General features: G+C 43.3%; 2 protein-coding genes across 6 annotated transcripts; one reads left to right on the forward strand and one right to left on the reverse strand.

The window, feature by feature from the left end:
- Window positions 1-386: 386 nt before the first annotated feature.
- Window positions 387-15,639, reverse strand: LOC310664482 (UPF0538 protein C2orf76 homolog). Of its 5 annotated transcripts, XM_083413731.1 has the most exons (7): window positions 14,764-15,639; window positions 10,402-10,554; window positions 9,127-9,177; window positions 6,677-6,714; window positions 6,450-6,531; window positions 1,819-1,925; window positions 1,121-1,246 (listed from the first exon to the last, which is right to left on the reverse strand). In XM_083413731.1, exons 1-6 carry the CDS (start codon window positions 15,038-15,040, stop codon window positions 1,831-1,833), a joined length of 696 nt encoding a protein of 231 aa, XP_083269857.1. In that variant the 5' UTR covers window positions 15,041-15,639; the 3' UTR covers window positions 1,121-1,246; window positions 1,819-1,830. The 5 variants fall into 5 exon arrangements, with proteins under 5 accessions (XP_083269855.1, XP_083269858.1, XP_083269856.1 ...); XM_083413729.1 differs by lacking the exon at window positions 1,819-1,925 and having other exon boundaries at window positions 387-1,246; window positions 6,454-6,531; window positions 14,764-15,636; XM_083413732.1 differs by lacking the exon at window positions 1,819-1,925 and having other exon boundaries at window positions 387-1,246; window positions 14,764-15,113.
- A 132-nt stretch (window positions 15,640-15,771) lies between these two features.
- DBI (diazepam binding inhibitor, acyl-CoA binding protein) lies at window positions 15,772-22,589 on the forward strand. The gene is made up of 4 exons (XM_083414484.1): window positions 15,772-15,912; window positions 17,296-17,413; window positions 21,594-21,656; window positions 22,353-22,589. The coding sequence occupies exons 1-4, from the start codon at window positions 15,904-15,906 to the stop codon at window positions 22,427-22,429; spliced, it is 267 nt and encodes an 88-aa protein (XP_083270610.1). The 5' UTR covers window positions 15,772-15,903; the 3' UTR covers window positions 22,430-22,589.
- The last annotated feature ends 346 nt before the right edge of the window (window positions 22,590-22,935 follow it).

Below are 22,935 nucleotides of genomic sequence, written 5' to 3' on the forward strand. Positions count from 1 at the left end.
CAGTGCTACAAGGAATTCCACCCTATTTCCAAAAAGAACAAACAAAATTCTCCATTTGCTGCCCACAAATCCACCAAGCATCACCCCTGTGCTTTACAAGAACGTATTTCACTTAGAATTCTAGCCATCCCTTTAAAAAAAGGAAAAAAAGCATTTTGTCTGCAAGGCTGAAGAAATGAATTTGAATATGGAACATGAAAGATTTGGCATGAGTTAGTGCTAATGGATCAGTCACACCTGTTCCTTTATTATTTTCCTCACAGAAAAGGATCTTTGAGAGTGAGCTCTGAGGGAGGAACTGGCTATGGTGTGACAAGATTTTGAACAGCAGCCATTCTGACAAAACCCCACAGGATTCCCAGCCTCAGCAGTAATGACTCACTTGCGATAAATAATCCTTTATTTCAAAAGTTTCCAAATTTGTACACAACACTTCCCACCCCCCGCCCCGTGAAACTTTTCAGATTTGTAGCAATAACATATAACCATTCAGCAGCAAGTATCCATTTACATTTTATCCAGAAGACACAGAAAGGATTTTTTTACAAAGGGAAAAGAATGGAAAATTAGCTTACATATATGTGTACAGAAAAAACCCACCTCATAGGCTTGGCTATGGCTTCGTAGCTCAGATTAGCATCATATTTTGCCTCAGATCCAAGGCAGAGCTCATCTTGCCATATTTCCCAAAGTCTGAGATGTCTTCCCCTTGAACAAAATTATATAAAAAAATAGCCCAATATATTTCCTAAGTCTTGAAGTCAGCCAGCTTCACCTTGGACTCAAGCTGCCTTGGATTCTAAGGAGGTCCAAGTACCTCCAAGGAAGAGATTTTTGCCTCTGACTTGCATCTCATCCAAGGCCAAGGCACAGCCCTAATAAAATACTGGTGTTAGTTAATTACATTTTACATCTTGTCCACAGCCAACATTTCACATTTTAAAAATGTATGGTGGATTGGTATGTTGCCACTGAAAAACACTTCCCACACGATTTCTGAGTAGGGGCTTGTGTTTGAAAAGAACTGAAGATAGCAACTGTATGAAAAGAAGGGTTTGCTGTTCCTGCAAACAAAATTCATTATACTTATACAGCTTTTTAAGGTTTAAGAATTTATAAAGCCTCACAAAACAAGCAGCGGGGGAATCTTCTCCCAAGTTGCAAAGTCTTCACCAGGTAGCGACGGGATTCGCTTTATATTTCCTGTAATCATCCATGCAGAAAAATGCGAGCTCTGTTTCATTTGCTGAAAGGAAAAATATTGAGCGTGTTTGGTGAAAACATTAATTTTCAAGCCACAGAACGTTAGATTAATATTAATTAGAATCACAGATGGTGCTGAATACTCTATGGTTCAAGGCTATTCCTACTTATCCGCTTGTTTGTTTTTACATCAGATCCAAATAGCAAGAATGCGCTTAGTACACCCCACCCCACCCCCAAAAGCATACTACAGCCAGGGGCAAGAACAGCACCCTTGTTAAAAGGCACCATTTTAAAACAAGGGCTATGAAACCATTTGCAGAGCATTCCATAAATAAATCCAGTGCTTCTCTTCAGAATACATGGGAAAATAACCAAGTTCCTCATTCTGTTCTGCAGGAGGGGGGATATCCCCCTGAAATTAACCTGTAGCCATAATAATTTAATACTTAGAGGATCAGTAGAATATTTTACAGATCACTTTACATTCTCCCTCATGACCCATAAAAAAACGTGCGTCTGAGGGAGCTAATTTTTTTGCCCTGCCAATGATTAATTCATGAGGCTTCAACAATATGCAAAGTGAAAGACACAAATTGGCTTCTCCAGCAATACCTTCAAATGCCTCTAATTATCCACAGGGGATATGGCAGAGCTGAAGGACCCGCAAAGGTTCAGAGCAGCCACAATTCTTCCCACCAGCGGGTCAAGGACTTCCTCTTCTAAAACAGTAAGTCAGCAACATTACTAATTCAGAGCGGGGGATGGAGCTGACGGAAAGCCATCACAATTAAGAGACGTCGGATTCTTTTGAAGTGGTGAGCCACGACTAAGTTCCACCGGTTTTATTTTTTATTTTTTATAAACTAAACCAGAAGTTAATGAAGTCTGCCTGTGTAATGCAAAACGGGAGCGAGGGACGGCAACTCTGAATATTGGCTAGGAGGCCTGCGGAAACTGGGGGCAAGGGAAAGTGAGGAAGATACAGCAGCAGTTCCCAAACTTTTTTTCCCTCCCCCCTGGACCGCTCTAAAAATTGTTGAGGGTCTTGGTGGGTCACTTAATCATATTTTTTCTTCCTGTTTTCACAATTGTTCTGTGTTGTGATTCTTAATTGTATTTCTATTGCTTCTTTTATTTCTTATTGGCGTTTTATTGAATGCCATAAAATTCTACAGCATTCAAATTCTAAAGGTTCCTCACAGGCCCGCTGCAAATCACCTGAATGAAGCTCGTGGACCACAGTTTGGGAACCTCTGTCATTCAATATACAGTGGTACCTCGGGTTAAGAATTTAATTCGTTCTGGAGGTCCGTTCTTAACCCGAAACTGTTCTTAACCTCAGGTACCACTTTAGCTAATGGGGCCTCCTGCTGCCGCCACACAATTTCTGTTCTCATCCTGAAGCAAAACTCTTAACCCGAGGTACTATTTCTGGGTTAGCGGAGTCTGTAACCTGCGGAGTCTGTAACCTGAAGCGTCTGTAACCCAAGGTACCACTGTACTTGCAAATCAAAAGGGAGATGGTGGGATGCTGCCTTAAGTCAAGGCAGACCACTGGTCCATTTTGCTCAGTACTGTCAGTAGCGGCTCCCGCAAGGTTTCTGGCAGAGCTTCTTCACATGCTGGGGATTGAATCTTCTGTGAGCCACCCTGAGACCTCCGAGGATAGGTCAGAATATAAATTAAATAAATAAATAAAAGAAATCTTCAGCCTTCTGCATGCAAAGCAAATGCTCTACTGAGTTCCAGCCCTTCCCCACGAGACAGTTAAACCTTATTTATCAGACAATTGTTGCCAATTAAAAAAAAGTTAATTCTCCCAAGCACTTCCAGTTATAGGGCCTGTTTCTACAGGGTGACTCCTTTAAAAGAGGCCCCATGGATACAGAGTACGGGGCCTCTTTTAAAAGACTCAACCTACATATAACATTTCACTCCTGGGTTTATAACCTGGGAGAAATAAGCAGCAAGCTTCAGGTTCATGTCCACTCTCTCAAGAACCACATTTCTTTGAATGCAGGATCTTTCTGGTTTAGTTACTAGAGCCTCCTTGTGACAAGAAGATTGTCATCTTCCAAAGCAACTACTCTACTCTGAACTTAAAAATGGTAAGCGCAATGCCGGTGGTGAACAAAAGAGGTTCAAAGATTCTCTCAAGGCAGATCTTTAAAAATGTAGTATAAACACCAAAAACTGGGAAACACTGGCATGCGAGCGCTCCAGTTGGGGAACAGCCTTTACCAAAGGTGTCATGGGTTTTGAAGATGCTCAAACTCAGAATGAAAGGGAGAAACGTGCTAAGAGGAAGGCACGCTTGGCAAACCCCTACCGTGATCAACTCCCGCCCGGAAATCTATGTCCCTGCTGTGAAAGGACATGTGGATCCAGAATTGGCCTTCACAGTCACTTATGGACTCACTGTTAAAACTATGTTTATGGAAGACAATCTTACTTGGCTACGAGTGATCGCCAAAGAAGAAGAAGAAGCAGCAGCACAGGTTGAGAAGTGGGTAACCTGTGGCACTCCTGATGAAGCAGCCCTGGTTTCTGGCCAAGCATGTTGGGCTTTTAGGGAGTCCAACAGCAGCTGGAAGGCTGCAAGTTTCTGCACCCCTGCCATAAAGGAAGGATGCATTTCCCAACTTCAGAAAGTAGAGAACGCAAAGGTCCATATCCCCTCCCCTGTATCTTCTTGGGCTCCATCCCTAGCCAAACCAAAATAGTAAAAAGGGGCAGTGATGACAGCCCTCTGTATCTGACTCAATTCAATCATAGAGTCTATTTAAAAGTGCCCAAGTCTCTTAGCTTTTCAATTTCATTGTTCAATTTGATTGTTCAATTCAAATTCAATTCATTAAGTGTTTCACCAGCTGAGAACCCCATTCTGGGGGAGGGTTGAACATAATTCTTCCACTTCATGAAGCAAAATTTCTATGGTCCAAATATTCAGGCAAAAGGTATACAGCTTCCTTTAATGCTTGCCTCCTACATCTCCACCATGAGAAGACTGGCCTAAGAAAGCCAATCTCACAAGACAGCAAAAAAGCATTTAGGTCAGGCAACCCCCATCTCGGCCCCTCCAGATGTTTGGGGACTACAATTCCCATCATCCCTGACCACTGGTCTTCTTAGCTAGGGATGATGGGAGTTGTAGTCTCAAAACATCTGGAGGGCCGAGTTTGGGCATGTCTGATTTAGGTTCTTACAGGACTCATCTGTTCCAGGGCTTTTGTTGAGAGTATACCTACATAGCAGCTGCCCATGTTTCTGGTTCAGTGCAGATGATAAGAATTCTGGAGCTTTTCCCCCCGCCCGATGCAAAGTTTTCCATTTCCATAAGTTCATTAGCAACAATTAATGGATGCCAATTGCAAATACGGGAACTGGCAGCTTCAAAGTGGTTGGATTTGCTTACAAAATCCAAGTAGCATCAGCATGCGAAGTCAGGTCACTCTCTAGGGCGCCATAACATTTTCCAATGATAATTACCCTTTACAAATTAGCTGAATATGCAAATTAGCCTAAATGAGCCAATTCAAACATTTCTGGAAAGCCTACATCCCTATTACTCTGTTTATAACCACAGTCATTCCCTCCATTCCTGATGTTTACACTGTGAGTGCCATTGCTTATGTAGCCAAAACGCTACTGTCAGAGGGCAAGAAAGGGGTGGGAGGAGGGGGACTGAAAAGTTTGAAGAGGTGCAAAAAGCTTTAGGAAGGGAGAGAGAAGCCCTAAGGGGGATAAGAGCCGAAAACAATCCAATGAGGGTTGGGTATGCTCAGAGACTATGGAATGCTGACTGTCGGAGAGAGGCAGGAAAAACTGGAGAGATGGGATGGAACAGCCACCTCCATGCTGTAACATTTTGCTGCAGATCCCACCGGTGTTCCACTAAACAGCTGCTTTAGAACACTTCCAAGAAACAAAGGAAATTTCCCCTTACAGTAGCAAAAGCATATTTCTGCCAGGAGAAAGAGGCCAGCCGTGCAGGCTACAGCGTATCATTGTCTCATAATGAAGCTCCCCTATAGGTGCAGAGCTTTTAACAACACTGCATCAGCTTTCCAGTCAGGTGCCCTCCTTGTGTTTTGCACTACAACTCCCATGATCCCCCACCAGCAAGAGCTAAGGATGATGGAGAGTTGTAGTGCCGAACATCTGGAAATACCAGGTTGGGATCTTATCAACCCCCAAAATTTATTGAATGCAGAAATGCCCTAACACACCTTACTGATTGAATATTTAAAATCTCTTCATCATGTAATACATTTGATTGCTGAATATGTAAGCGAGTGTATAAAGGTATAAAACAAGCACCATTAGCTGTACTGCTGGATAAGTGTTTAATGGTTCTTGTATTTGTACTTGTTTAAAAACCCAATAAAATTTTGTTTTAAAATACATATATTTAAAATCTCAGCAGTTAACTGGGAAGCTTGCTGGTCCAGTAAACAAAAGACCAGAACCTAGCTCTCCTCATGCCATCAGTAAGCCTGAGTAGTTTGACTACCTCACAGGCCAGCCAGAGTATCAACCCAAAAGCTTACTTTTCTTTTTCGTATAACGTGAATCGAATGAGATGTGATCGCTACCTGCTCAACAAATGTTTCAGAAGTTCAGCTGGCTTATGTGGAGCAAAAGTTTACACCCACCCAGCGGACACCAGGTTTGCCACACAACACTGTTACCTTGCATTTGTCGCTGCATGACATGGCCTATGGCACTTCCCAATCGGGTAGCAAGCAAATGTGTTCCAATATTCCCTTTTTATACTTATATTCCCTCTCAAGTGATCTTGGCGACTCTCCAGAACTGCACGTTATTGAACAGGCTCTCCTCATTACTCCTCACTAGTTACACTGCTTAAATTTCCAACCAAAGCATCAGTGTAAACGTCGCTGAAAAGATGAGGCAGGCACGGTACGAATAACCAAGCTGTCAGTCATTTAAAATTACCCTCAACAGAATTCCAAGCATAACCTTTTTATTTCGCGGTGTGGACGGGACGACAGAGGGAATACCCCCATTAGCATTCTGAAGAGAGGTACATGGGGCCCTCGAACCCAATGATTTTAATGTACATTAAGCACACATACACACTGGTCCTCAATAATAGTCAGGTTGTGTATGGAACATCAGGTTTAGCATTTGCTTTTCAGCAGGCTATCCAAACATAATCAGCCAGGACAATGACAAGAACAACGAGCTGAGGCTTCAGTCAATCCCAGCCCACTACCAACCTACGCCAGCGGCTTTCAGGGTGCTGTCCTCTGCCAAAATGAGTTTGTCATCATCTTCTAAACTCACGACGAGTTCATTGGTCTAGAAATGGAGGGGGAGGAGGGGATGAAAATAAATACGGAGTAGTCAAATAACATTATACCCTACTAGAAGGCAGGCACCTTCCAGCATGAACAAATGAAATTTAGAGAGATTTAGGAGGGGAGTGAGCAGTCATAAGATGTACCTTAGAGCCATGCGCTTGGTGAAGAATCTTCATTGTATCTGAAAGAGATTGCTTGCTTTGAGATAGGTTTTTTGTTTCTTCTACTGGGCATTTAGCTATAATGCTCCATCTAAGGTCTTGTGCATCACACCATACATTCTTCCTGCACATTTGTTACCTTGCAATATTTTGCTTCTCTCAACTAGAATTGGACAGGCAGTACAACATCATCACAATCCTAGAAAATCCCTCCGAATTCAACAGAGACTTGTTCTTTACAAGCTCAAAAATACTAACGGAATCAGCTGTAGAAGGTTTATATACTTAGAAACATGCAATCTAATCTCGCATCCATTAAGCCTTGAACACAAACGCTGAGCAGAATCCTTAAGACTACTCAAAAATACAAATAAATTAAAAACCCAGTTGACAGTATAGGCTGCGGAATTCAAGCCACAAAATGAATCTGAATTTCCAATCGCAGTTTTGATTAGTAGTTATATGGTTTAAAAGTAAAAACTCACACACACAGAGAAAGCAGGTCCCTTTTTAAACTGTTAATCAGAAGTTGTGTGATATGAGATCATCTTTCTTCCTAATATAATCACAGTTTCCCATTCCGGATTGGAGGCAACCTCAGAATACATCCCTACTTGATAAACCTCTACTTGCAACAAACATGCTGAATTGTGCATGAAATATAAAAGCTGGTGGTGTTTGCTAAGGACACTCACTGAGGACCTTTTATACCAAACACAGAGAGGCCACATTACAACTGACTTTTTCTTTATCTTTGCAAAGTAAGTGGCAATCACCTATTTAAAGTAATCTCAGTAAAAATATGAAACAACCACCATGTCTTACAATTGCTATACTGTTGCTGAATGTCCAGCCTACCTATCGGTGTTTTCAGGAAAGCCATACCCTCAAGCTTTGAGCAGCATTTTATTTTAAAGTAGGTGTGCTTCAAATGGCTGCTTTTTTTCTGATAATTGCACTCTGGTTTCTTATTATCAATACCTGCTGCTTTTGTAACCATGTTATGTTATGCATTAGCAAAGCAAGGCAAAAGGCAAATGTTCACAACCAAAAAACCACCCATCCATTAACTAAACTGCTGTTTTCTTGCCGACAGTTAGTGAAGAACTATAATGGATTGGGTGGGAGCGGGCGAAACCTGTCAGTTTCGGTTCTTAGTTTCTTATTTTTTCAATCTTAAATGCAGTTCTCCAAGATGCTGCAGCACTTCGCAATTTTTTCGTAAAAAATTAAGTGCTATTTTAATTAAAATTTAGTGCTATTGTTTCATTAAATTTTTAATGCTATTTTCGCCTAATGTACACATTTTGCAAGGATTTTTTCCCTAATATGCTACTGTATGTTTTGCATGCTGTTTTCACTAATTTATTCATTTTTATACACATTTCCCCAGCTATGTGCATGTTTGTAAACACTGGTTAGAGAACTTTGTTTCAGAAAATGCAAATTTGATACATTCAGCATTAAAGGCAAACTGAATTCAGTTTCTTCCCCTATCCCAAGACAGGACTGAACTGCAAAGCACTGGAACTCTACTATGCAACTAGGAACCACTACAAATGTCCCCTATAACTCCTGAGTCAAGCCTAGATCTTCTTGACAACAAGCAGGAGAAACCTGATGTTTAATTGTTGCTCCCTGAAAGTTGAAATTTTTCAAAATGTCAGATTCCAAGCTAGATATATTATATAATACTATATTGCCAAATCAAATATATTTGATTTTGGAGTCCAAATCCTGTTTGTTTTCAATGATGAATAAAATACTTTGCTTTAATTTTATATCCGTTTCACAAATTCATACTTAAGCTCTTTCCTGTTTACCTCCAGCCTCATTCCCACTCTCTTCTTATTTACTATGTAAATTCTTTCCACACGTAAGCCTCTCATTCCATGCTTCTTGCTCCTGCTTGGCTACCCCTTCTGACCTCACAATTAGTTGCTGGATATTGAAATGCAGAAGCACGGAGGAAACTGCAGTTTCAAAGGATTGTGGGTCATGAGCAGCACTTCAACATGTGAGGCGAGTTTAAAAGGCACTTAAGGAAGATGATAAAAAAATTAATACCCAAAAGACAATGCTGCCAATTAACACCAGCATGAATAATCTGCAGGCTAATACTGAAATGATTTCCAAGATGTACAACTGTTTAATTATTCCATGAGGTAAAGCTTAACCTGTCTTGGAACCAAAACTCCCAATTATTTTCCAGCCCAACCTCTACATCCAGCTTCCCCTCACAAAAAACCACAATGGGTATCTAATTAGGTCCCCTCCAGATGTTGTTGAACTACATCTTCCATCATCCCTCACCAATGACCAAGCTAGCTGAGGCTCATGGGAGTTGTAGTCCAACAACATCCAGAGGGCATCACAGGCTAACCCCGATGCAGATAAACCAATTTAATGGAAGTGCAAGGAAAGATACATACCGTATTTATATTTTTTAAAAGGAGGTGGAAGTCCTGTCCTTAATACCACATCTAGGGGGGGAAATGTTGAAAAGGAACATTAACCATTTTCACTTGGATTTAACAAGATATACACAATGGGTAAAATTCAACACTGCGCTCTTCCAATTGTTCCATCTGTACAAACATTTCAGCTTTCCAGGTGGAGCAATCCCCCCTCCTTCCCCTACACACTCTTTTGAGGGTTCTCCCAAGCCCCCAGAGCCAGTTTGGAGGGGCATGAGGAGAAGATGAGGGACGCCCCATTTCACTAGCAGAAGTTCTTGCCCTGGGCTTCTGCTTTAAGTGAATCCTGCCCACAGTTATTCTCTGTTCTTAGAACCAGTAGCACAATCCTATGCATGTCTACTCAAAAATATGTTCATCTGAGTTCAATGGAGCTTACTCCCAAGTAAGTGTACACAGGCCTGCAGTCCAAGTCATACAAATCAATGGAACCCAAGTTCCAAGAAAACATGAAGGCTTATAGTGCCACATTAAGTGTACCAAGGATGTTTGAAATTACAGGTTAAAATCATGCACAATACATCCCAGTATCTGTGAACAGTCATCATAATCCCATGAATTCCATCCACACTGTTACAGTGGTACCTCGGGTTAAGTACTTAACTCATTCTGGAGGTTCCTTCTTAACCTGAAACTGTTCTTAACCTGAAGCACCACTTTAGCTAATGGAGCCTCCTGCTGCCGCCGCGCCACCAGAGCACAATTTCTGTTCTCATCCTGAAGCAAAGTTCTTAACCCAAGGTACTATTTCTGGGTTAGTGGAGTCTGTAACCTGAAGCGTATGTAACTTGAAGCATATGTAACCCGAGGTACCACTGTATATCCATAACTGCAGGAAGCCTTATATGTGACATGTCTCTGAAGCTGAGGGTCCTCTGAAGGATGAGCAATAGAATGGAACCTACGGACGCCTAGAACATTGTTCATCCAGGCGATGACATAGTAAAAACATAGGAAGTTGCCTTATACCAAATCAGACCATTGGGTCCATCTATCCAGTATCATGAACACTGATTGGCTACAGCTTTCCAGGGGTTCAGGCAGGAGTTTTTCCCAGCACTACCTAGAGATGCCAGGGATTGAACTTGGTACCTTTTGCATGCAAAGCACTAGGCTACAGCTCTTCCCTGGGGCCTATCAGAATGGGGCAGTCCCCCCCCCCCTTTTTTCCACCTGCCACATGTTCCTTGGCACACCAAGAAGCACTAGCCAGCCATAACAGTTTCTTACCATTCTTCACAAATTCAATAAACTCTCCGACAGTCTGATCCAGAGTAACATCATGGTACACAACAGGTTTAAAATTACGGTGCTCAAAGGAGCGAACTAGACGAACAGTGACAGTAACGTCTTCTGATGACATGTGAGTTATCCAACAAGTACCTGGAAGGCAAAAATGTAATGCAACATAATGAAGGAGCTTGCTTTTGGAAAAAACAAGAGCATAAGGTCCTAGCATTGGGCACAATCAATGTTTCAGTAGCAAGAAACCTCAAGTTCTTTTGTTTATTTGTTTAAGATATATTCCAGCATTGTACATAAAGGATTGTACCCAAAACCAGAACTTTAAATATATATATATATATATATATTTGCTTTCGTAGATTTTCACGGGTACAGGAATGCAGGTTTTGGTGTCCTCGGGTGTCTTCCCGTGTAAAAGTTGGGGTGTCTAGGCGACGTTTCGACGAGGTCTCACTCGTCATCTTCAGGCTGGTGCTTTCGGCTTCTTGTTACTGGAACAGAGCAGGATCTCAGTGTTTGAGTTCCTATAAATACTGTTGAGGAGGTGTGGTGTATAGCCTCCAATGTTCTGGGCAGAGAGGAGGTTCCCAGGCTAGTGTGCCTTTTCTTCTTTTGTTCCTTAATTACTTGAGGGATATCTTGAGTGATTTCTTGAGTGATTTCCTGAATCTCACTTAGGTGGGTCATTAGGTGTGGATTAGTTGCTAAAGCCTTCGTGTCTTGAACTCTTGAACTTTGTGAAGAGTTTTTCTGAGAAGATGGCTGTACTGCACTTGGTTGTGCTCTGGCTTGGCTTCGTGTATAGGGGCGAGCTGTGGTTTTGTGGCCTGTGCCAGCCAGATCTGTGTAGGGATTGCAGATTCCACAAAATCTGACACCAGATCCAGAGGCACACAGAACGCCATCACCAATCAACCACACCAGACCCAAACCCAGACCCTCTCCACAGATAAATTACAGACACCATCCAGTAGCCAAACCAGGGTGGCACCTCCGGATGCTGCACCCCCCTGCAATCCCTACACAGATCTGGCTGGCACAGGCCACAAAACCACAGCTCGCCCCTATACACGAAGCCAAGCCAGAGCACAACCAAGTGCAGTACAGCCATCTTCTCAGAAAAACTCTTCACAAAGTTCAAGAGTTCAAGACACGAAGGCTTTAGCAACTAATCCACACCTAATGACCCACCTAAGTGAGATTCAGGAAATCACTCAAGAAATCACTCAAGATATCCCTCAAGTAATTAAGGAACAAAAGAAGAAAAGGCACACTAGCCTGGGAACCTCCTCTCTGCCCAGAACATTGGAGGCTATACACCACACCTCCTCAACAGTATTTATAGGAACTCAAACACTGAGATCCTGCTCTGTTCCAGTAACAAGAAGCCGAAAGCACCAGCCTGAAGATGACGAGTGAGACCTCGTCGAAACGTCGCCTAGACACCCCAACTTTTACACGGGAAGACACCCGAGGACACCAAAACCTGCATATATATATATATATATATATATATATATATATATACACATACACACACACACACAAAGAGTAGCCCCTAGGGACTAACAATTGGCAGGATTGTAGTAGACAGCAAAGGGGAATTTAACCCATCCCTGCCCTGTGGAATACTGTATCATTCTTTTGAATCTAGCATTTGCACTGGAAGGATTCTCCTCCGGCACCAATTGAGGATTCTACTCACTTTCAAGTGAACAAAATTTATATACCGCTTGACTGCAATAAAACCTCTAAGCAGTTGACAATAAATAACCTATTGAAGCAAATCTAAAATGGTTACTTGCAGGTACTATTGTGTGAATAATAACAATTATTAAATTTCTATACCAGCCTCCATGCTCAGATCACAGCGAGGTTTACAATATAAAAACACAAAAATACATAGCATAATAACAAAAAAATACCCCTGCTGTTCAAAAGGCTAGATTGTTTAATCAGTGATTTAGCAAAGTTTAACAATGTTCAATCTTATGCCACTTCCAGTTTGTTGTAATACAGTTTGTACTTGTAAACAGATGTCTCGTTTACTTGCTGCACCTTATTTGCTAGAATATACTATTTGATGGGAAGTTTTGCTTCTGCACATGCTGAGCTGAAGCATTCCGTGCTCACCCACCCTAGAATGTTCGGTTACCTGTTCTTAATGCATGGTTGACCACATCTATGAATGTGAATATCAATCAATAGTAACAGTTTAACAAGGAGGTTTTCATACCTGTCTAATTCTGTGTTCCTTTCCCAACCTTTAATCTATTGATGATTAATGCCTATATGCAGCCTATATGCAACCCTTGCTTTGTCCTTGTGTTAACCAATCAGCAACAAACACAGACAGTGGTGCCTTGCAAGACGAAATTAATTCGTTCCGCGAGTTCTTTCGTTGAGCGAGTTTTTTCGTCTTGCGAAGCACCACTGCAGTTAAACACTAACAATGGCGGGGAGGGATGGGGAGAAGCAGGGCAGCTGCCGCAGCCGGTAGCTCGGACTCACCCGCGCCTTGTGGCCACCGCGCAACGCGGCTGCTGGAGGGCGGCAGGGCTCAGGAGCGCAACTCCGGCTGCAACGCTGGCTGCTGGCGGCAGCGGCTCTCTGAGAGGAGCACGCGAGGACGGTGGGCAGCGGCGCGAGGCAGCCGGAAGGTCGGAGGGAGCCGGAGGAGCGGGGAAGTGAGTGTGCGTGCGTGCAGTGACCGTCGCCATGACAGGAGAGGCAGGGCTGTTTCGTCTAGCGAAGCAAGCCCTTTGGAAAATCCATCTTGCGAATCACCTCAGAAAACGAAAAACCCTTTCGTCTAGCGAGTTTTTCATCTTCCGAGGCATTTGTCTTGCGGGGTACCACTGTACGTGGCAATGCTTGGCAATGCTGTAATATTCAATAAAAGGGACTCTCTGAAACTTGCTCGAGAGATGCCTCCCGTATGACACTTGTCACTCGTCTGTCGTTTATTTCAACCCAACAACTATTTTATCGTTTTAACCATTTAAGTAAAAGGGTGTTTGTTTAAGAATCACATCGGTTGCCTCACCCACTTTTGGTCTGGCACGTTCAGAGCATCATGCAAGCTACACCAAAACCACATGGTGGCATAAATAATGTTTAGTAAAAGTCAAGCAGCGCTGTGTCTAACTAAGACACCCAGTTCTTAGCACCATGAACTGCACATTTTTCGCTACACAGTACCAGGGCACTGGGGGCACAGCCACCCAACCCACATCTCCCTGAGTCTCACTCCAAACTCTATTTTTTATTTTATTTTTTGGTCTCTTGCTCAATAGTGTAGCGGTGCACGGACGAAGCACCACCACATAGCTCACGGCCTGGGGTAGTGAGATCACCTTATGGCGGGCGCCAATATATAAATAATTGTGTCAATCCTCTGCAAAACCACTACTGCGACCAACCAAAGTGTCAAACAGAACGTGCGCTTGACAACATTCTCATGTCAGGCTAGGAAATGTCATTCTTGCTGCTACTGGGAATCCCCTGACCAACTCGCACAACGAATCCCGCTCTCCTCGTCCTCCCCACACTTTGCCTCACCGGCGCTCCAGGCAAACGCCTTCCCTCCAAACACGTGGCGCAATCTCAGGCAGAGGACTTCCACTTCCTGGTACTTAGACGCCGCGTTTCCCCGGCAGCCTCCAGACACAGCCTCGCCTCCTCTGAAAACGCCTTCCACGAACTCGCCAACGATTGGCTGTCGCGAGCACATTTCTCCCGCCCTACTGGCGGAGTTGCGTCGCCCACTGGCCCCTTTATCCTTAGGTACGCCCATCGCTCTATAATTGACGGCAACTTCGCCCATAGAGAGAACAAAAGTTTGCGCGCAGCCTGAATTCCCGTTCTAAATTGAAGCACTCATGGCCAGTTAACACTATATGCGAAATATAGAGATATGTACCTGATAGAAAGCTTAACCTGCAATCTTATATACATACACGTTCTTGAAACTCAGAGAGGCTTACATACGTGTTTCATGTTCTCTGATTTATTTGGGATTTGCACTTTACAGCGTAATCTGTTGGGTAGAAACTACTACTATTATTATTATTATTCACGTTTACATTCCCGTGAAAATCAGAATTTTAAAATGTATTAAAATTGCTTTGCCGGTAAAATTGCTTTGCCAATCTCCCCTTTGTTGCAGGTTGAGGAGAAGGCTGTGGGCAATAGTGGCTTATGACAACCCTGCAGTGTAGCCCACTGTTAATACTACAAAATGCTCCTTTCGTTGCAGCAAATATTTAATGCACTTTAGTTGCCTTGAGACACCCACTTCCAACCCAAATCAACCGCTCAGTTTCATATTAAAATAGCATGAATTACGGTCTACGGAGACGGGAACAATCTTCTCCTTTGGCGAGGTGGAGTCTTGGTAGGGCTTGAACCTGCGCGTTCGGCATTCCCTTTCGACTGCAGGCGCTTCTCTTTTCGGGCGGGCGCGCCCTCGCCTAATTACGCTTATTATCCAGAGGCCGCGGTCATTAACGTTGATATACTTCCGGTTGTCGACTAGTCTGTTCGAATACTCCATGTGCGGGTCAAGAATGGGGGAAGCCGCGCATTGATAGAAATCATGACATTTTCTCAGCATAGTCTGCATCTATCACTTAGGGCAATTTCCATGATTTGAAATTGCTAATCAAGAGTTCTTACCCCAGATAAGAACCGTAGCTATTCTGAGCATGCAGTTTTGCTTAAAAACATAAAAAAAAGAAACCCCGGCTTGCAAAGTCCACCTATCGTAGCATTACCTCTGCAAACGAAAAAACAAGCCAGCAGGCGCTGGACGGTCCACTAATAATCGTGGGTGCCTGCTTTTTAAAGTTCGAATTAAGCTCAGGATGCATGCACGCGCACGGCTTCCGAAAGTCCTTATGTGCAGCCCGCAGCTTCCTCGATAGACGTCATCGCTGTTGTTGCTTTTCCTCCATCCCCCCCAAAATACTTGCTTACTTTAACCTTAATATGAATCCTTATGTATTTTTATCAGCTTTTGTCATGGGCGTAGCCAAAGGAGGGGCAGCTGCCCCCTGCCCAGATCAAGTAAAACAATAGGAATGCCTACTTAATTGGCCAGTCACGTCGGTTCTTTCCCTCTTAACAAAAGTCCTGCCCCTTCCTAACAAAAATACAGTATTGGCTACGCCTATGGGCCTTTGCCTCACTCGCGAAGAGGGTCTTCAAACAACGTAAGGAACGAGGGAGGTAGGCTAGTCTTCCATTTTGGTTATACGTACATCTGTGGCCACCATCGGAGTCAGGCGTTGCCTTTCTCCCGTCAGTTCCACCCGCTTGCCGAATCGCGATGGGAACGAAGACGCGCGAGCGCCCGCCCCCTCTCTTCTGATTGGCCGTGCGAGCTGGGCTGATTCGTGAAATAGAGACTTTGGGGCAAAAAGCTGCAACGGGCACAGTTCAGCCTTTTGTTGCATCAGGAAGAGGTCGCTGCGCGCTTCTGCAACCATGGCACAGGTAAGCCCCCTTCCCTAACGAAAGGGCGCTCTTCCAAGACACCCCACCCCCTTTGCAGGCGCGGCAAGTCCGCTTCTCTTTCGCTAGGCTTTTCTCAGTGTCGGTTTCTCTTTTCTTCGCATTTGTCGGCGGAAGGGTGTTGAGGTCTTGTTCCTGCTTTCTTTCTAGTTGGAAGTGTGTCTTCCACACTTCTCCTTCTGGCCGCTGCCTAATAAATTTCTGCTTTATGCTGCTCATGCAAGCACCCACACAAACCCCACCCCGCAATATAGGCGGCCCGGAATGAGGTGTGGGGGGGTGTCTCTTTCTTTCCTCGTCGGGCAGGAGGAGGCGTGAAGCGCCCTTGTTCCCCCATTGCAGAGCACGCGCTTGTGCCTTGGTAGGCAGTGCTAAGTTCTCCAGGGGCTTATTCCTCTGCAAAGTTGTGGCCCACTCTTAAAAGTAAGTCGCCACGTCTGAAATAATAGCCAGTGATCATTATAAAACCACAAATGTGAAGCGTGTACTAGCCAGGTAAATTCTTAAAAATTCTTCCAAAGCCGTTACTTTGTATCTTCAGTCATGGTGGTTGAAACTTTTCAGAAGCCAGACTTTCAAGATTTTGCACAGTGGGTCTGCAGTCCTTATGCATAATAGCTTGAAGCTGAGTTCTTGTTGTTTAGAATTGCTAATACTGTACAGGCAGCCTTTTCTTTTCTCTCTCTCTCTCTCTCCCCCCTCCCATCTGGAACAGGCACTTTTGCCTAACTGATCTAGTGGTTGAAGGATGGGTGATAAAACCTCAGTTTTTATGGTATGTGAGACTCTTGTGTGAAAGGATTCCTTAGCATGCTGACTGTGGATGCAACAGAATTTACAAAGTTGGGCCTGGGAAAAAGCATGCAAATGTAGCTGGAGATAATGGCCCTTTGTGGCTTCCGCTGCCAAGTGCATGAGCAGCTTGCTCAAGGTATCCGGCAGCACTTGGTGGCGTGTGCAATGTCTTGGTGAAAGTGGCTTGCAGGGACTTGAACTTGAAAAGAAATTGGGCAACATCGGAGGCAGCCCTCGTAAGTCGTGCTGGAACAGCTTTTCTGCCAATTGTTAGTAAAGCGACTCATTTTGCAACCTTCCACCCTCAGGATAATTATCGAGCTTCAAATCTCCACACTGTTTGCCCAACTAAATTCCCACACCTTGAATCCTATTGCATGCTTGTCTGGGAGTAAGTCCAGCTAACCTGGTGGGACTTATTTCAAAGTAAACATGTAAAGGACTGTACCACAGTTCATGAAGCTCTGAAACGTTTGGTGCTGAAATTCTGATTTAGATGAATTATGTTTGCCTACAGTAAGTGTACTGAACAGCAGTAAATCCCTTAATTTGAATCCTTATTCGAAATAGGCAGAGTTTGAAAAAGCTGCTGAGGAAGTCAAGAAGCTGAAGACCCAACCAACAGATCAAGAAATGCTGGATATCTACAGCCATTACAAGCAGGCCACAGTTGGAGATGTAAATACAGGTATGAGTTAACTTCATACCACATTCAAATCCATGCTTAGGGATTGGTCATTGAGCAATCGTTGCTCATTGGGATTGGTCATTGAGCAATTCTTTCATCCTAATCTATTGAGTTATTTCATTGAGAACTATAAACTACTATATACTAAAAGGTAACGGAACTTACACCAGGTAGGTAAAGAGCCTATATGCTGTGTGTCCAAATGAGCACCGTAAGTTAAATGTGGGTATATTAACTGTATGTAACACTTGATAGTAAATGTGCTCCCTCAATACAGAGCTCCTTAAATGCCCGGGGCAGCCTTTCAACGAGATCAACTTGCCTTTCATTTCAGACTTGCTCGTTTGCTTGAAAGCAACTTGCAATAGTAAGCAATTTACTTAGCTGCTTATAACCTCTTTCAAAATCTGCTTCATACCATAAATAGTTAAAAGCATCAGTTGCTACTGCTTGTATACATAGCATGGAGCTACAGCAAGTCCTGCAATGTGCATAGATTTCATACAACAGCATATAAATAAGTGGATTAAAAAGTAATATTGCAGCAATCATAACTATAGTTTCACGTACATCATTTCACATGAAGTCTCCCTATTGAGGTGACCATTTCTGGTAACTTCTGATACAGCAGCTCTTTTGAAATATGTAATACCTCGCATACTTCAAGGAGTGTAGCCAGATTTAGCTGGTTATTATGAAAGAGTAGAAAACTTCAAGTGGGATGTAACTTGCAGTAGTGCCTGCAGAAATGTTCTACATTTCAAAGGCCTAGTCAGGACGAGTTGTCCGATCCTTGCAGAGATTCCATGTTCTAAGTGAAGCAATTTACCCAATCCAGTAGTTCAGGGCATTGCTTAACTTATTGGTGTCTAGTCTAAGTGACTCTCAAGAGCTTTGGGCTAGGAGCACTTGCAGCTCTGATCTGAAAGATACTTGCGACAAAGCTTGCTCTGATTTGCACACAACTCAAAACAAAATGCCTTTTTTGTGAGGGTCCTTGGCATAGAACTCGTGAAATTGCTGTGAGAATGGCAACTATAAACTGTTCCAATGGAACTTGCTATAAGTTTGAGCGACTGCCTTTAGAAGCTACAACCAGATCCTCTTTACCCCTCTCCACAACCCTTGCTCAGTATTGCAGTACAACAGTTAAGCAGGATATAAATGTGTCTGCTGCTTTGGATGTGTTACCATGTTGGCACTCCAAGTATCCTATTGGACGAGTGTTCAGAAAGTGAATTCCAAAAGGATAGGTTGGGCCACTTTTAGTTGGCTGGAGCTGAGATAGCAGACTATTGCACAGCTAGACTAGGGTTCGCATAACAGCCTAGTATTACGCTTGGGTTTCATCTTTCAAGAGGAAGGTGAAACTATCAGATTCGCTAGTCGAGGACAGAAGCACCCATTTGGTATCTTACAACTAAAAGCACACCTGCAGAGTCTTCATGTTGCACTGGATAGCACTGTTTGGGGCAGGGGGGTTAATATTTAGATATCCTTTGCAGGAGTATCAATAAGTAGCTGAAGTCAGGTTGGGATGTCCTACAAGCAACTATTCAGAAGAGCCCTAAAGATGCTTGGGAAGTTAAAGTTAAAGCCCCTCGTGCAAACACAACTTTTGTACTGATCACGAGAATGACTAGTTGCTCTTAGAGGCCATTCATGTTGCCACAGCTGGTACCCTGATCTACCAACCTACTTGGTGGTTCAGCCTACAGTGGTACCTCGGCTTAAGAACTTAATTCATTCTGGAGGTCCGCTCTTAACCTGAAGCACCACTTTAGCTTATGGGGCCTCCCTCTGCCGCTGCGTGATTTCTGTTCTCATCCTGAAGCAAAGTTCTTAAACCGAGCTACTATTTCTGGGTTAGCGGAGTCTGTAACCTGAAGTACTACTGTATTGGGTAACTCCGAATACAGGGAAGTTAGCTGAAAAGGGAGTCCAGTTTCAGTACGTAAAACTGGATGAAAAGTCTAGGCATAATTCTGCTGTTTCTGTAGCTTGTGTGTGTTTTGGAGGATGGGGAGGGGTGAGAGGCTTGGTAGATGAATAAAGGATAGCATACTGGTTCTTGATAATGGGACCAACCAGAAGACTGACATGAGTGCCCTTGTTTTATTTTGCAACAGTGTGATTACTGATGGACATGCTGCAGGAGGGAGATCTGAAACACTTGGCTAATTGCCTCCGCTTCCAGTGCCAGCAGTGCAAGGGTCAGGCAGTAGCTTAGCTTCCCTCTGGGATGACAGTGCCAACTAGAGCTAAAGGTCACCCAGTACCTTGCAAGCAGCTGGTTTTCATGAATAGCCCCATTGCCAATCCTGGAGTAAAAATGATAGGGCTGTGTTTGCATGCAATTCATTCTGAAATGCTAATCATAGAACTTGAGCACAATACATTCGTTTATGTATGCCCCACCCCTCTCCAGCCACTCCTACAGCACAGGCATGGAAAGTAGGTCAAAAGGCAATATTTGACCATCCTGGGCCTTCAGGCAAGTCCTTCTAAAAGAGCAGTCAAATACGGACAAACCTACTACACCAAATGCTGGTGTTCAGTAGATTGCCAAGGAAACAAAGGCTGCTCTGGTACGGTAGCCACTACACTAGGCCAAGGCACAAATGGTTAACTGTTACAAATGGTTAACTGGAAGCCAGATGAGAAGTTGCTGGCTCAGAGTTCATTCAATCCTTTGGAGGATTTTCATACAGGGTGGCTGTATAAAGATTACTGGAAATATATGTGAACTTATTCAGATGCTTGAGGTTCACTATATAAATGCAAAATAACATGGTACGATGGAGATTGTGATCGGTTACCAAAAAAACAGAATCGCTTGGAGCCAAAAGGAAGAGGCCGTCTGTTCCAGGTGAACATTTCCGCAATGGAATCTGCCCCTGTATCTCTGTGTACCATAGAGTAGCTAGTTGGGTAAATCAGAGAAGAGAGTGCCAGAATATTGTCTTCCTTATTGCTGAAAAGGATCCTCCTTGTAGATGGAAGTGGAACAACCAATATGGCAGCAGTGGTCCCAAAGTGAGCACCAAGTAACTACCAGAGCTTGCTCCTGAGATGTTCTGTGCATTTTCTGTCCCAGTGAATGGTTGTCTTAAGTGTCCTTGGATAGAGAGAGAGAGAGAGAAATCTTTTCGGATCTTTTTCATTTCCAAATGGAATATTGCAACACATATGGCATGCGGTTTGCATGAAAATGTAGGGTGATTCCCTAATGTCAAACCACAGGGCATTGCACCCTGCATGAGATTGAGCAAGTTGTCTACCATTAAAATTAGTTGTGAATTGATGAGTCAGTTTCTGGCAGCCAGTATGGGCATATTTATCTTAACATCTAGGCTGCCTAACTTGGCAACACAGGCTTCCTACCTTATGGAAGAACAAATATGCAGGCACTTATGTTGATGTGTTAGTGAGTTGAGTTAGATGATCCAAAGGAAACTTGCTCATCTTGGTTCAGGGGGCTCCATCGTAGGCAATACGGTGCTTATTTTGCCGTCTCTCCAGCACTTGGTTATCCTGGATCCGAGAATATGGGTTGGCTTTTAGGTTGCACATTAAACCATGTATGCGAAATCATTTTGAACAATGATTAGTAAATACCCTTCATCCAGGAACAAACATGCCATGTTGACTGAACAATCCTTGGATTAAAGCTGTCCTTCAAAAGTTGAGAGGCAGCAACTTTGCTATCATTAGCAACTCTTCAAGGGAGTACCTCTAGATTAGATATCAACTTTAGAAAAACAGCTAGAATCAGCACACAGCAAAATGTGATCTATCCTAATGGAAACTCAGAGTTAACAAACAACTTACTATACAATGAACAAAAACATGCAGGAAGTAAATATTTGGCAGGCTTAAAGCTTTTTAACAAGCAGGACTAAACTTCTGTTTCTAGGCTGCAAAAAACAAACAAAAATAATAAGTAACAAAGGGATGCCAAAATCTATACCCCAACCATGCTGTTGCCTCTTAAATCTAAATGGGAAGCGTAAGATAAATAAGACACTGACTGGTCAGGATCATGATCATTTTTATTTTTAAGAAGTTGCACCTGCAAGTTCATGCAGTTTGACTTTGTTTGTATACCCAAAGTGATCTCTTGTACTGTGGGGGGAAAGCAAGGCTGCTTCATTACTATGTTAAAATGTTACTGTTTCAGACCGTCCTGGAATGCTTGATTTCAAAGGGAAGGCCAAGTGGGACGCCTGGAATTCCTTGAAAGGTAAGCCTTAAGTGTAACAGCAAATACAACTCAATTGCTATCAAATCATTGGGATGGCTGACTGAACTTAATCTCACCCATAGATCAACATTACTTGCCTTAACTCTAGCAGTTCATTCCTTCAGCTTTATGGCCTTCCTTTAAGCCCTTAGTTTCAGTGTCACAAAAGCTGGCTATACTGCAGCTGTTTCATGTTTCCACATGTGCACAGATGTGCTGGCGTCAATGGATGCAGTGGGGGGAGAGTATCTGTGTTGAAACTCCTCCTAGCAGGCTGTTTCAGCACCTTTAAAATTGCCAAGAGTCGTCTTTTATAGATTCACAGCTCTGTACCTGAGAAGCTAGGAGGTTCCTTCGGCCAAAACACATAACTTGCAGGGTGTACATGGGAGTCAAGGTTGCTTGTTGCTTTCCTTTCCCCCACCTTGTCCATTTTAAGGGATCATGATCTCCACCACTTAATCCAGTTTCAACATACAGCTGGGCCATCTTTTAGACTGAATTGACTATTCGTGTTCACAGGCCGCTGAAGTAAAGGTTAACCTACCGTACAGTTATGTAACAAATGGGCACAGAGGAGTCCTTGCTTAGGTGACTAGGGCGAGGGAGGCAGGCTGATACCATAGATCTAGCATGGGTTGAGCACTACTTCATGTTTTATCTCTGCTCACCTGCATAATCCTTTTTCTCTTTCAGGAATGTCCAAAGAAGATGCAATGAAAGCATATATTAAAAAAGTGGAAGAGCTGAAGGAAAAATATGGAATGCAATAAACCCCTTTCCTGCATGCCTTAAAATGGAATCATGCCTTACTCTACTAACTTAAACTGTGTTACACAGTATGGCAGTGCCAAGACTTGATGCCACTTTCTATAATTAATAGCTGTGTAAATTTACTTCTAATGGTTTGTATAATAAACACTATCAAATTCACTTGTTGGTAGTCTCATGGATCTCGTGTATCAGGAGGAGTCCATTACTGTGCATGGTACCTGCTCAAGTTGCATGGAAGACCACTAGTATAGAGGCTGGCCTCTGTCTGGCTCTCCAGCAAGGATGGCAGGATATGTTGAAATATCTGAAGCCAGCCACAGACTGGTACTTCCTCTCTTTGTCCCTTGGCCAGTCATTAAGAGCTGCTCAAGTGCTTCCAGTGCTGGGGCCGACATTGCTTCACAATTCCAAGTCTCTCGCCCATCTCATGCGTGAACAAACAGTGGGACACTCCACTGGTCAGAAAAGTGGTGAGTTCAATCCATGAAGGCTAAGGAGCCTTGTT

The sequence above is a fragment of the Podarcis tiliguerta genome, assembly GCF_965153285.1.
Source record: "Podarcis tiliguerta genome assembly, chromosome: 1".
NCBI classification, from domain to species: Eukaryota; Metazoa; Chordata; class Lepidosauria; order Squamata; family Lacertidae; genus Podarcis; species Podarcis tiliguerta.

Bases quoted from the DNA above. Each gene is read 5' to 3' on its own strand.
- LOC310664482 (XM_083413729.1), bottom strand. From the start codon at position 15,040: ATGCAGACTATGCTGAGAAAATGTCATGATTTCTATCAATGCGCGGCT. The intron at 10,555-14,763 runs GTAATTCATGCT...TTTGCCTTCCAG, and splicing joins TGTTCCCGTCTCCGTAGACC to GTACTTGTTGGATAACTCAC. The intron at 1,247-6,453 runs GTAGGTTGGTAG...TTTTCCTTTCAG, and splicing joins GCACCCTGAAAGCCGCTGGC to CAAATGAAACAGAGCTCGCA.
- DBI (XM_083414484.1), top strand. The intron at 17,414-21,593 runs GTATGAGTTAAC...TTACTGTTTCAG, and splicing joins AGTTGGAGATGTAAATACAG to ACCGTCCTGGAATGCTTGAT. The intron at 21,657-22,352 runs GTAAGCCTTAAG...TTTCTCTTTCAG, and splicing joins CGCCTGGAATTCCTTGAAAG to GAATGTCCAAAGAAGATGCA.